This window comes from Chelonia mydas, chromosome 4, assembly GCF_015237465.2.
Source record: "Chelonia mydas isolate rCheMyd1 chromosome 4, rCheMyd1.pri.v2, whole genome shotgun sequence".
In the NCBI taxonomy this organism is placed as follows: domain Eukaryota; kingdom Metazoa; phylum Chordata; order Testudines; family Cheloniidae; genus Chelonia; species Chelonia mydas.
In genome coordinates this window covers 60,791,601-60,806,161 of record NC_057852.1, presented here as the reverse complement: position 1 = coordinate 60,806,161, position 14,561 = coordinate 60,791,601, and the positions used below count along the sequence as shown (strand labels likewise).

The following is a 14,561-nucleotide window of genomic DNA, read 5'->3' as shown; positions in this document are numbered from 1 at the left end:
CGGCCGATAACATCTGCAAGGAGAGTGAGTTTCAGGCTTTTATGGCAGAGCCTCGTTACACACAGTTCTCCAAAGACACAGTTCTCCAAAGACAAAGCGGTGATGTGGCCACACCCAAAATTTGAGTCTAAAGTGGTCTCTCAGTTTCATTTAAACCAGGTGATATATTTGCCTGAGGTTTTTCCTAAGCCGAATTCATCTCCGGAGGAGCAGTGTCTTCACACATTGGACATCAGACAATGTCCGGCCTTTTATTTGGACAGGACTATATCTCATCGGTTTGTGTCGTATACAGACCGTATGAAGGGGCAGGCAGTCTCCTCACAGACGCTTTCTAAATGGATAACTTCTTGCATCAAAACTATATATGACACAGCTTCAGCTACGCCCCCTCTCTGGGTGTGAGTTTATTCTATGAGAGTGCAAGCTACTTCAATAGCATTCTTCAGTGATGTCTCAACATTGTATAATTGCAGGGCTGCCACGGGGTTGTCAATATGTACAATATGAACCATTATGCCATTATCATGGCATCCAAAGCAGATGCAGACTTTGGGAAGGCATTCCTGCAGTTCTTGTTTAAGTAGACTCAGAACCCCACTTCCTGTGGATTCTGTTTGTGAGTCACCTAAGTGGTATACATGACTGCATATACTCAAAGAAGAAAAAAGGGCATGTTAATTGTGGTTCTTTGAGATGTGACGCTAATGTGTATTCCACGATCCATCCCCTCTGCATCGGAGACTAGTCTCTTGGCGTTAGGTGTGAAGGAATTGAGTGAGGTCAGGGCGGCACCTCCTCATATAGCCGTGGGAGAGGCTATGGCCACAAGGCATGAACGCCACCCCTTTATGGGTACTGCTAGGCAAACTTCTCTGGCTCCAATGCTCTGGGTGCTCACAAACCTCAGTGTGATGTCTGCATCACATCTCAAAGAACCACAGTGACTGTAAGTAACAGTTAATCTAAAACTAAACGAATATCTTTTCAACCTTTTTATGATTCTCTCTTCAGCCTCCCCATATCAAATAAGGGCCCCCAACCCAATCCTCTTTTCACTTTAAAAATAGGTGTGGATAGATACCAAGTCCACCTTCCAGGTGATGAAAGTTTCTTTCATCCACCAATAATAAAATCCTCCAATCGGTCTTCCAAGTTGCCAAACCATCCCCAAGTGCACCATGCCAAGAAACTCCAACACAGCCCCTGCCCAACTATTTAAAACCTTCCTGCACTACCCTCACCCCAAAAATGGCAAGACACTGTTTACTTTGATTTGGGGCCCTCCGCAGTATTACAAAAATAAATTGATGGCAGCACTGATAACTGCTGATTATCCCTGCTTTATGTAGAAAGGGCTATAGAGTCATCTGATTTTTAGGCTTTTAATTTGAAAATTATCTTGATCTATTGAAATATACTTATTCCGGTCACTTTTAACAAAAAAACATTATAATTCTTTCTAAAATCCATTGCTCCAGATATTTAATAGTAGCTTTAAAAATGAAAAAAGTGGAAAAGACCTCATTATTGTTCACTTCTAAGAGACAGGTTTGTAGATGAAAGCAAGGGGCAAATAACCATATTTGTTGTCAGCAATGCTTTATGGGTTTCTGGAATTTGTAGCCAAGGTTGGGAAGAGTTCACTTTGTGCAGCAGTATAGTTGCACTAGATTTTATAAGGTGTGTTGATTTGGGGAAAAAAGACATGCATCTGGCAAAATAGCTGTTCTGTAAAAGGATATGACATTCTGGATTTACTGTCACTGCCACCCACTGATTTAAATGAAGTGCAGGTTTTAATTTTTATAAAAGGAGGAAAATATGCCAAAGGCACATGAGTGCACCAGCTGTACTAGCAATAGAATCATGTTATTACAATTAACATAATGGTACTAGCAAAGGGTTTTTTCAAATTGGAATTGTTTGTGATAGTTTTATTTTTATCATATTTTAAAGGTGGAAATATTGGAGAATACTTCACTCTAAATGATACTTCAGGAGAACTCTTGGCCACTCGTAGTTTAGACAGGGAGGATGCCAGCAACTTTACCCTCATTATTGCATGTCATGACCTGGGCAGCCCACCAAGAAGCTCCACAACACAGCTACAGATTACAGTCCTGGATGAAAATGACAACAGCCCTGTATTTGCAAAGAAGAACTATCAGACCTCTGTGACAGAAGACCTTAAGGAAGGATCAGTAGTTCTTGAGCTCTTTGCTTCAGATGAAGATGGTGGCCTGAATGGTGAGGTCATGTATTCACTCATTGATGACACCCTTGGAGCATTTACTGTTAACAGTACAACTGGCGCTATAGTTACTACAAAAGCACTAGACCGGGAGACTAAATCTCAGTATGCATTTAGAGCAGTGGCAAGTGACTGTAGCATCCAAGGCCCAAGAAGTACTACAGTTAACATTATGGTGCACATTGATGATGCCAATGACAATAGTCCCGTTTTTCTACAGAACCCTTTCAAAGTTTATGTGCCTCCTGAAACTTCTGTGAATCAGACAATAGCCACTGTGAGAGCTGCAGACATGGATCTGGGGCCAAATGGTGCAGTGGTTTTTAATTTTGGAGTACCTGGAACTATGTTCCGTATTGACATCAATACAGGAGAGATTTATCTTCAAGAACCATTGCCTTCTGATGGTTTCAGTTCCCACCTGCTGGTATTGGCTTCAGATCAAGGTGTCCCAGCTAGGACAGCCACAGCTCTATTGGCCATTTCTACAAGGGAACAAGAGGAGGTGATGTCATTCAGCCATAGTTTTTATGCAGTAACTGTGCCTGAAAACAGTGAAGCAGGTGGGTATCAGACTCTAACTCATGGCTGTCAGTGACCAAAGTCCTAACCTGTTGGGCACTATTGAGGATGAAGTGTGTAGGGAGCTTTTTCAATAACATGCAGCATCATGGTAAAACTGGAATTGGACTATATGCAAACAGTACGTTAAGGAAAAAAACCTTCTCCCTGCCCAGTGCACCCTGGACCAAAGGGGAGCATGATGTGCTGTCTCAGAGGCGTAGTTGGGTTTCTGGCCCCTGCACACATACAACAGAGTGCCACTCATGTTAGGCAGGATTCTCCTTTTTCAAAGAGAAGAAAGGGATGCTGCACTGCATGTTCCTCCCTCACCATGGACAACCCTTGAGCATCTCTGCACTGCATCTGCAAAGTGGCTGTAATGATGCATGCACAATTTTTATCCTCTGCGGTTTTCCTTGCCAACATGCATCTCCTTGGAATAAAGGCAAAATGTATCTGTCTCTGTGTGTGCTTGTGCAGATGTGTGCGTGTGTGTGTGTGTGTGTGCGTGCGTGTACCCAAACGAGCCTGATTACATAATATGTCACTAATAGTTCACTTAAATAAATGCAGTGAAAGCTCAGATAAGATGAGAACTTCTTCCACATATGTCTGTTGCGATGTATGATTTTTGGCTTTAGCGAAATCCCTAGTGTATTGTAACTGCATTCAGAGATTTTCCAACACTTTCCTCACAGTTTCAACTTGCTAAAAGAATGTGTAGAAGTAGGCGGGGAATGCACAGAGGCTGAAATACATTCTTACTTAACAAGACATTGTGAAATTGGTAGATTTCTACAAGGGACAAGCAGTAGATAAAAGCCCACATTGTTAAATGACCCCTATAGATAAAAGCCAGATTCACTGCAGTCTCTGCCACCATTGGTTCTTTCAGGCTGTAGTGGAATAAAGTCACTGGGGGAAAAGTTTGGGTTAGTGCAGCAAACTCACAGTTTTGACCTGCTGGGAGCTGCTGTAAACTGATCAGAGTAGCCCATAAGACGTTCCACTGGACGTGTTCCTGCAGAGCACAGGACAAGAATTAATACTATCCCTGTCCCCAAGGGGGGGGGGGGAGGGACCCTGTCCCCTGTGTCATCATAGCAGCCGGAAGAAACGATTCTCATTTCCTGGAGTCTAGGATTTTTTGGTTTTGTTTGTTTGTTTGTTTGTTTGTTTTTATCTGGCCCCACCTCTTCTTCCATGCTTTAACCGAACAGTTGTGAATTCAGCTGTGACATTTTAACTGATGGTCCCTAGAATTATACATTATGGGGTAGTGAGGGCAAGACGTTCTCAGTGGTCCTGGACTCTTGATTTTGCTGCTGCTTTGGCCCAGTAATAATAAATAAATAAGTTAATAATAGCTCTTACATAGCACTTTTCTTCAGTGGCTATCAAGGCCTGATGACCTTCAGGGTGTGTTGCAGGAGCCCAGTTAGTCAGGTTTTTCCATACAGTTGTGGAAGAGTGCCTTGTGGGGATCTCAGTTTTTTGTATTATTGTTGGTACTGCATTGTTTGTTTAACCTGTATACATTTAAAGAAAGAAAATCAAAATATCCTTTCAGTAATGGATAAGCTTTTGTGATTCTGCATGTGCCTAATTACAGATATAGTAATGGGACAGGTTAGGCAACCTCAAATTATGGAAATCCCCCAAGGAATTGTGGTAAGAGAATACCATAGTCAGATGGCCTCCCACTAAATGTATTGCAAACATAAATAGCAGTAAATTTAAATTATTTTGATTAAAGGAAGTTTAAAGAAGCTTCAGGGTAAATCAGAAGATTTCAGCCTGAAAGCTTACTGTGTATAGTAAGAAAACTATAGGGTATAGAAGAGCAAAGTTCTTTTATGTATTCTTTTATGAGATGTTCCTATCAAGTAATAGTTCTGTTTCTCTTCTAATTATTTTATGTGATTTCAATAAATACAAAAACATACTAATTTAATTTTCTTTGTCAGAAAAAGTTATGACTATAATTAAACCCTCTAAAGGATTTGGTTTGCTAGCTACAGTTCTGATTCTGGAACCCTTACTCCATATGAATAATACTTACTCTCCCACCCAGTTCCATGGAAGTATTTACATTATAAAATTCAATATTAATGTAATCAGGATTAACAAATAACATTTTATCTCATATGTTTTAGTTCCATTTTCAACCACGCAGTGGCAAAACTTCACTGTAGTTAGACAAGAATCAAAGCAATATCAACAATGAAGCCAAAGCCTGATATCCTTTCTCAGTTTTTTACTCAGTAGTTATCCAGACAAACTCTTACTTAGGTAAGAACCTCAGGATTTCTTCAACTAAAATGTTTGGACCCAAGTTTGGTGACCTTCATATTATTCCCGTAGTTTAGTTTTGCATCATATTAAATATTTTATACACTGTATCGCAACAGGCACTTTTAGAAGTCAACTAATAATCAAGTCAATGCACTCCGTAAAGTGCAAAAAACCTTTTCATTGTTCACCATGTCTGCCTCCAGTTGAATTATAGTTTGTATAGAGCCCTCTGGGTGTCAGATTCCCCAATAAAACAGTCACAGCTGCTAGGTCTGCAGGATTCTTTTATTTATTTTTAAATACATATAAGGTACCTGGGCTGGACATTTATTTACCCCTCTTTTATTCTCTGTGCTCCATGAGCCTTTTCTTTATTATCCACCCAAGAAATCTATCCTCAAACACAAAGGCAAGAGTCAGACAAATTTAGAGGAAAAAGTGTCATCCCTGGTTCCAATGTCCAGATTACAAAAGAGAGGAGAAAGGAAAGAAAACAATATGGGTATATGTTCTTGTTTCATGGATAAACACAGGTCTCCCAGTGACTTGGACTGTAGCAGTAGATCAGTTCTGAGTTGTGCATGTGTGTCTCAAGCCAGAATATGACCCAGAGTTTTTATGTCTGTTTTGACTCCTGTTCTTTAGAAAAAGCACACATACTATACAAACTGTGCATTTCAGGTACTTGGTTGTTTAATGCAGGTTGAGGTAATTTAACATAATGTTAAGATGCTTCTGATTTAACAGACAAAGCAGGGAAATTCTAAGTTAAGGCAATGGCCGCTGCCTTGCCTTGCCCTGTTATGCTTGGCTGGTTTGGAAGTTTCAGACGCAGTTGGATATTGTGTCCCTTATTTGAGGCAGTACCTATGCACAATGGACAGAGTCAAGTAAGTTTAGAAATGTAGCTCTTTGAGACAGAGACTGCTTTTTGCTGTACATCTAGTTTTACCTCATTCGGGACTTCAAGATTTGGCCTCATCAGTTTAAGATACCAAAAGACACTATCCAAAGTGAAAATGAACTGTACGGAAACTGCAACATTTTGTTGTTTAAATGCAAGCCATATTACTACCACAGTGTGGCCAAAAAGCACCATAAACCACAGAAATGCCACTTCTTTGCCCTCTACCAAAAAAGGTATCGACAGTTTTAACAGCATTAAAAAAAGGCGTCTGGGCTGGAAATTGGTTGACCCAGAGCAGGGATTTGATTGACCCAGTTGTTATACACGGAAAAACAATGTATCAAATGGTAATACTGATGCAGCCATTTTTTGGGGGCATTTTTTTCTCTTGCTCCTTTCAAAAATCAGGCAGAGGATGTTGTGAACACAGGACGTAGGGACGTGTCCTTCAGACACTGGATGTTGTGAACAATGGTAAATGCTGGCTGCTGGATTGAATAAAAATTGTACAGTTGTGAACATGGGACCAGCTGTCCCTGTGATCCAGAAAGGGGCCTATGTTTAATTTCTAGAAACAATGCATTTCTCATTCTCACCTTTAGCCTTACACACATACAAATCATATATGTGTTTTCTTTTGTGATTGGTCCTACAAGTGTCCTAAGTAATGTAAAAAGTTCAGAAGCCACAATGGACATATTTCCCCCACAAGTATTTCTGGTTTATGTTGCCATGCTTAAGAGGAAATGACTAACCAGTTAACATAACATTTCCTGTGTTTAAAAAAAAAACAGTAACAAGTACTAAGCGTGTGATTTTTGTAGTTAAAGGTAAATTATACTACTGTGATGGCACAGTCCCACCCAAAATCTAGGACATTTTATATTAACAGCGTGCCTCCTGTAATGTAGTAAAATAATGTAAGCTCATAATGCCATTTGGAAGAGGTCAAGTTACACAGTAATCTGATTCCATGACAGTTGGTTAAAATCAATTGTCGTGTGCTAAATGGCTTCATAACTGGTTTGAGAAGAACAACCATTTGGAAATCTTGATAATGTTTTTTGAACTTTGTCTCAGTTTATGTTGAGCGTGATGCTTCTGAGCAGGATAATACATTCAGTTTCATATTTATTTTCTGCTCCTGTTGCAAACAGCATTTTTATTTCATGCCTTTTCTGTGCTGTGTCAGATCAGTACTGTTTTCGTTGAATTTAAGATTCTTCATGAACAATAAAATGCCCTTATTTTCTTTGATGCTAACACCATATTGCATATCTCTATACACCCTGTTACGGCAGTAAAAGCTATTGTGAGTTGTATTCAGATTGTGTCTACTTAAGATTGATTGATGTATTCATTTAGAATTAAAGTGTCCACCATTACAAAACTCTGGGCTACTGTACATAAGTAAACAAAAATTAAATAATCCCTTCCCAGTTGCTCAGAGATATCAGTCATGCTTAATACCCTCATAAAAGCCCGTCTTCACCCGCTCCTGCCCCAAAGAGTTTGTGAAAGGATGAGGGTAAAATGACCAAAGATGGAGAAACTTGTGTAGGAAGGACCTACACCAAGCCTTGAATACAGCCAGAGATAGATTCCTGTAGACAGCCTCAGGGAGGGTGTTCCATAAATAGTGTCTCTGAAATAAGAAGGTCTAGCCATCAAGCCAGTGAAGGTATGCAGAGAGCAAGGATCAAGGATTGTTGACCTTTAGGGCATGCTGCAAAATCCATCATTTTGCCAAAGCAACAGCAGATGTTGGGGCTCAACAAGAGTGTTTGTTGATGGGGCAATGGAGGTTGGTGGGGAAGTTCCTGTCTATTAAGTTGTGATTTGGGTGGAGTTTTGTTGAGTGGTTATTGCTGGTTTTGTTTTTGTTGTGTGCTATTTTAAATAATGTTAAAAGCACCCAGAGTGGCAGATGGGCATCTTTGCATGCATTGTTATTAATCACAGTAAATCTATAAGTAATAAAGATAAGATCTTGCAAAGTTGACTCTATTAAAAACTATTGATGCTTCTGTAGGAACCTCACTTTTGACTGTAGAAGCTTATGATGATAATTTACTGGGAAAAGGCATAAAATACAGGCTATTCAGTGACAATGAAGATATTTTCTCGATACACCCCATCACAGGTAAATTAATTTATTTAAATTTGTTTTAAAGGCATGTTTAAGGCTTTTGATATTTGAATAAACATTAAATTATGTACAAAGTGTTTCCATGTTGGGATTGCTTTTATACCAAAACATTTTCAGTAATGATGTTAGTTTAAATCAAAAACTAGTAGAAGTGGGTGATAGGCAGTTAAGTGTAACAAACATCTGTTGCCATAAGAACCATTTTTATATGTCATAGATATACACATGCCTTTTGTCTACAGTTAATCTAGAATACAGGGCCTGATTCTCCTCTTATCCTAGGGTAAATCATTAGTAATGTCATTGACATCAGTGGAGTTACACACTTGTAAAATTCTTGTCAGAGGAAAATCATGCCCAAGAGTATTCCTCTTTAAAACTCTTCTGTTCTTCAAGTATGTGCAGCTGTGTATTTCACTTAGGGGTGTGTGTACCCACCGCACCAGAGCCAGAGAATTTTGCTAGCAGTACCTGTAGAGGGGTGGTGCTCGCACCTCATGGCTAGAGCCCCTCCCCTGCCTGTATGAGGTGGTGCCACCCCAGCCCCCCTCAGTTCCTTGTTACCTTCCATGGCTGGAGTTGGGGCTCTTAATCTCGCAATTTTTCACTATTTCTTAATGACTTTTTCTAGTTGTATATGTTTAGTAGTACCCTAAGGGTTAGTTAGATTTAGTGTTAGTTGCATTTAATTAAATATTCCCCTGTGATGCTCTCACCATTGTCCGTCATGTGGGGGAGCAATCCCAGTAACGATCCCCAGTTGCAGTGTTTGCTTTGCAGTGTAAGGCCTATCTCAAAGAGCGGTGTGCAGTTTGTAGATTGTTCACAAAACAGACTCAGGTGGCTAGGACCTTCTCCTGAAGCAGCACATGCTCAACCAAGCCATGTGGCCTGCTTCAGCACCGAGGCTCTCATCAGATTGGCGATCACTCTCAGGTTCTGAGAGTGTTACTGTTTCATGCTCTGGAGCTGCCAGTTTGAAGAGGTGGAGGAGCTGTTCCTCATCAAGTGCACTGGGGAAAAGGTCGCATAAGACCAAGCAAGACCACTCCAGGTCTTGTGCGGACTCCTCTGCCTCCTTCAGGAGATGCTAGTGCTGATGCATGGGCTGGCGCAGGTGCCTCTAACTGTTCCATGGTAGGGCACAGGTTGGTTAGAGACCCTATACTGTCATCTCCAGTTCTGGCCCCAGGACATCCTTTGAGTCCAGTACCAATGAGGGTGATGTCGGCATCGGCTGTTTGCATGCCGGCAGCATACCAGGCAGCTAAGGATCACCTCTGCCTGTCCAGCTCAATCTTTCCCTTGGTCCAGGACTTTGCCAGGATTACATCATTTATAGTCCTGTTGGCTGGTCAGGCTGCTGAACCTTTGTGTCCATCAGCACTGTACCCTGATGTTCCCTTTCCGTAATCTGTGGAAGCAGGTCCGGTGCCAGGCTTGGTGCAAGGGACCTTCTTAGCACCAGGAAGATCCTTGGCCCTGTTGCATTCAGCATTGCCAGTGTTACTGTGGTGGCTCTCACTGCCCTCCACTTCGGCACCGTCAGCTACCTATCGTGCTGCCTCTTCCAGCTCCACCTGTCCAGGAGCAGGAGCCAGCCTTGGTGCAGTTAACTGAATATTCTTAATCCCAGGACAATTTGGCACTACCTGGCTCCTCTTCTCCTTCAGTATCTAAGGCTCTTCTTTGAGTGAAGGGAAGAAGGAACTGAGGGGGCACGGGGTTGGCTTGGCCCTATATACTGGCGCTATGTGCGCGTAGCACCAGAGTGCACCAGAGCAAACAACTTATGGGTATTCTCCTGCAGGAACTCGGCCAGAATGCCCAGGGAAGCAGCCACAAGCTGCAAAAGATCCTGACAGGCCTTGAAATAAAACGATTACTAACATTTCCGTAACTGTTGTTCTTCAAGATGTGTTGTGCACATCCATTCCATTGTAGGTGTGTGTGCACCACAAGCACAGTCGCCAGAAATTTTTCCCTCCATGGTATGCCAGAGATTTAATAAAACCTTTGCTGTGTATTAAATGAATATCAGTTGACTGTTAAAAACTTACTTCCTTATGACTAATTATTTACAAGACACGTATCTACAGCTTAGTTAAACCTTAAGCTTGTTTTTAATCATGAGTTATTTTATTAACATACAACTGTCTTATATAATGTATATTAAATAAACATTTGGGAACTTTTTATAAGGCATTATTAAAATATGCTTTTATAATAAGAAATATAGAACCAGTGGCAGAACCCAGGTAAATTAGGGGATTGTAGCCACCAAAAAAATCCAATAGTTTTCCATCTAGATTGCCTTCTGAAATGGTTTTATTTTGGAGTAACCACCCTGGAATGAAATGTGTGTTCAGTGCCTTTGAAAATCAAGCCACTCACTTAGCCTAACTATTTAGAAGACTAACATTAATCACCCTTGTTTGAAAATCTTGGCAATAACGTTTTAGATCTACATTTGTGTTGTTGTTTCTTCCTTTAGTTATACATATATTTTCCTTTGTATTCTTTTATAGGATATGTTGAACAGTTATTGTTTGCTTTATTGCACAGTATGTGTCCTCACTTTTAACAGTTTATTTTTCCTAAATATGTATATAACCTGTCCTCCTTTAAATTCTTTTTGGAAAATAAAACAGGTGAACTCACAGTGAAAGAGCCAAAGTTTCTTGACCATGAAGTCAAGAGTAAAGTGCATCTCGTTGTTTTGGCTGAAAATGGCTTGAATTCAGCACACTGTGGAGTGACAGTTTGGGTGCAAGATGTGAACGATAATGCACCTAAATTTGAGCAAAGCTCTTACAAAACATCGGTGTGGGAAGGCCAAATCTACAATACATATGTCATGCAGGTAACGGGGAATACATATTTACAAACCTATTTCTGCAGTTAAAATTAAGAATAGCCAAACTTAGGCAACAGTCCAGCAGTGTGTTCACTGGGCTTCCCCCTGTTCAAGATGCATACGCCTTCTTTAATGTTGCTGCAGCCTTGCCTGGAAACCTAAAATTTATAATTATTTTGGCTGCATTAGAGCTCAAGGTTCAGTTCAGTTTTTATCAAATTAGGCCAATATCCTTTAGCTTCTGACTGATTGTAGAAATAGAAACTAAATTAAACTTTCTTGTTGTCTTCCTCTGCTTCTAACAAAAAGCAGTTCTTGCTCATGAATGGTAGTCAGAGAATGATTGTTCAAGGCTAGTTCATATTTCAGCATAGATAGATTCTTGCTCCCAGCAGTGTCTCTAGAGTTTGTCACTTTAAAATTAATCCATTCAGCTCCAGTCAGGAGTAAAATCCTTTTGTCAGATCTAAGCATCTGATTTTAAATCTGCTGCTGAAAGAGTAACTCATCTTATTGTATGTGTGAAAATGCTCCTTCCTCTGAACATTCTTCAAAAGTGTTTCCAGCTGTTCCAGTTTGTTTCCAGCTGTTCATGCGCTATATCTATGTTGGAGCAAAAGAGGGGCATTATTTGGAGTAGAAAGGAGAACAGTTTTCTCCATGCTTCCCCTCCCATTTCTCCCATTGCAAGGTACGTCAGAATGAAGGTCATGTTAGGACCTGAAGATGTTCCTCCTATGAGAATAAATAAATGGAATGCAACAACTGCCCTGAATGTGAAGCCACTAGGGAGTTGGATGAGCATACATTTGTTTAGAGAAACATATGTCTGCTAATGGAAAAAAAAATGACAAAGCAATCAAATGTGTCTGGAATAATCTGGATCCTGTAAAGTGTGTCTCATGCTTAACAGTAGGAAAAAGAACCAGTGAGGACTCTTCAAGGAGGCTGGGGAAATGTTCTCTATCTTGAGAATCGTGGACTGGTATCTTTTCCTGGTGCCGAACATTGGTTATTCAGCTAGTTTTATATTCTATTTCTGCTCCTTTTCCACTATTCTTTATTCCTTTAGATTTAAACAATAATTCATAATAGCCTACAGAAAGATGCCTTAAGCATTAATAATTATTATTTCATTTATTTGTAATAGCACTTAGGGTCTCCTGACCAGGGCTCAGGACCCTATTGTGCTAGTGACTGTACACACACATAACAGAGACTGACAATCTACTAATAGCCCTGGTCTACGCTACAGGGTTAGGTCGATTTAGCCGCGTTAGGTCGATTTTTATAACGAATGCGTCTACACAAGCAACCCCGTTCCGTCGATCTAAAGGGCTCTTAAAATCGACTTCTGTACTCCTCCCCGGCAAGGGGAGTAGCTCTAAAATCGACCTTGCTAGGTCGAATTTGGGGTAGTGTTGACGCAAATCGACGTTATTGGCTTCCGGGAGCTATCCCAGAGTGCTCCAATGTGACCGCTCTGGACAGCACTTTCAACTCCGATGCACTAGCCAGGTACACACAAAAAGCCCCAGGAACTTTTGGATTTCATTTCCTGTTTGCTCAGCATGGCGAGCTCAGCAGCACAGGTGCTCCCAGAATCGCAAATGAGCTCCAGCATGGAGTGAACGGGAGACACTGGATCTGATTGCTGTATGGGGAGAAGAATCTGTGCAGGCAGAACTCTGATCAAAAAGAAGAAATGCTAATATATATGCCAAAATCGCACAGGGTGTTGATGGACAGAGATTACAACAGGGAAACACAGCAGTGCCACGTGAAAGTGAAGGAGCTCAGGCAAGCCTACCAAAAGACAAAGGAGGCAAATGGTCGCTCTGGGTCAGAGCCCTATACATGCCGCTTCTATGATCAGCTGCATGGCATTCTAGGGGGAGACCCTACCACTACCCCACCACTGTCCATGGACACCTTCAAGGGGGGAGTCTCACGCAACAGGGAGGAGGATTTTGTGGATGAGGAGGAGGAGAATGTGCAGCAGGCAAGCGGTGAATCCATTCTCCCTGGCAGCCAGGACCTTTTCATCACCCTGGAGCCAATACCTTCCCAAGGCAGGATCCCTGACCCTGAAGGCAGAGAAGGCACCTCTGGTGAGTGCATATTTGTAACTACACTACAGGGTTTAAAAGCAATAGTGTTTAATGTTTGATTTTCCCTGAAGACTCGGGATGCATTCGCGGCCAGTACAGCTACTGGAAAAGTCTGTTAACATGTCTGGGGATGCAGCAAGAATCCTCTAGGGACATCTCCATGAAGCTCTCCTGGAGGTACTCTGAGAGACTTTGCAGAAGGTTTCTGGGGAAGGCTGCCTTATTTGGTCCTCCACGGTAGGACACTTTAACCACACCAAGCCAGTAGCAAGTAGTCTGGAATCATTGCAGCACAAAGCTTGGCAGCGAATGGTCCTGGGTTTTGGTCGCATTCAAGCAACATTCAGTCTTTATCTTTCTGTGTTAGCCTCAGGAGAGTGATATAATTCATGGTCACCTGGTTGAAATAGGGGAAATTTTGTAAGGGAACAGTAAAAGGACCCCGTTCATGCTGGGCTGTTTGCGCTTGGCTAAAAGGGATCATCCCATAGCCACGCAGTGGGGGGAGGGGTGAAGGGATCATCCCAAATAGCCATGCGGAGGGGTGGGGGGGAGCTGTGTGCTGCACATCCACCCGAAAACCGCAGCCCCTCCTTTTAGATGGCAAACCCAACCAGCATTGCTTGCTATAGGAAAGGAGGACACAGCAGTTTGAAACCATTTCCACATGTTATGAAGGCATTAGAAGCCAGTACCCTTTGGCTTACCATGGCTGCCTGGAAACTGAATTCTGTTGCCCAGCTGTGTGTGATGTGTCACCATACCAGCAGGCACTCAATATAAAAGGCAAAATGCGACCTTGTACCCAAAGCACATGTGCTGTCTGCTGTGAATTGCGTGATTCACTATGAAAGAGTCTCCCTTTTTTTCTCAGAAACATATCATCTTAAATTTTACGCTCCCTTTTTATCCATCTGCAGATGCAAATGTTTCTATGCTCCCCCTATCATCTCCGTCCCTGAGGTTATCGCAGATTAGAGGGCAAAAAAAACCGCACTCTCGATGACATGTTTTCCAAGCTCATGCAGTCCTCCTGCACTGATTGGGCACAGCTGAATGCATGGTGGCATTCAGTGGCAGAGTCCAAGAAAGCATTAAGTGAGCACGATGAAAAGAGGGAGGATGCAATGCTGAGGCTAATGGGGGAGCAAACGGACATGCTCAGGCATCTGGTGGAGCTGCAGGAAAGCCAACAAGAGCACAGACCGCCACTGCAACCACTGTACAACCGCCTGCCCTGCTCCCCAAGTTGCATATTCTCCTCACCCAGACGCCCAAGAACACGGGAGTGGGGAGGCTCCGGGCACCCAGCCACTCCACCCCAGAGGATGGCCCAAGCAACAGAAGGCTGTCATTCAAACAGTTTTGATTTGTAGTGTGGCTACAATAATGCATGGTTTCACAACAATAGTGACTTTATTTCC

At 41.9% G+C, this 14,561-nt stretch overlaps 1 protein-coding gene across 2 annotated transcripts in view; it reads left to right on the top strand.

The window, feature by feature from the left end:
- Positions 1–14,561, top strand: part of DCHS2 (dachsous cadherin-related 2) — a 235,685-nt gene that overhangs the window by 196,642 nt on the left and 24,482 nt on the right. Inside the window, exons 13-15 of one of the 2 annotated variants that reach the window (XM_027833465.3) lie at positions 1,960–2,817; positions 8,053–8,163; positions 10,821–11,032. In XM_027833465.3, coding sequence (XP_027689266.2) covers positions 1,960–2,817; positions 8,053–8,163; positions 10,821–11,032 — 1,181 coding nt within the window. The remainder of the gene's footprint in view (positions 1–1,959; positions 2,818–8,052; positions 8,164–10,820; positions 11,033–14,561) is intronic. The other variant, XM_043545864.1, reaches the window with a different exon arrangement.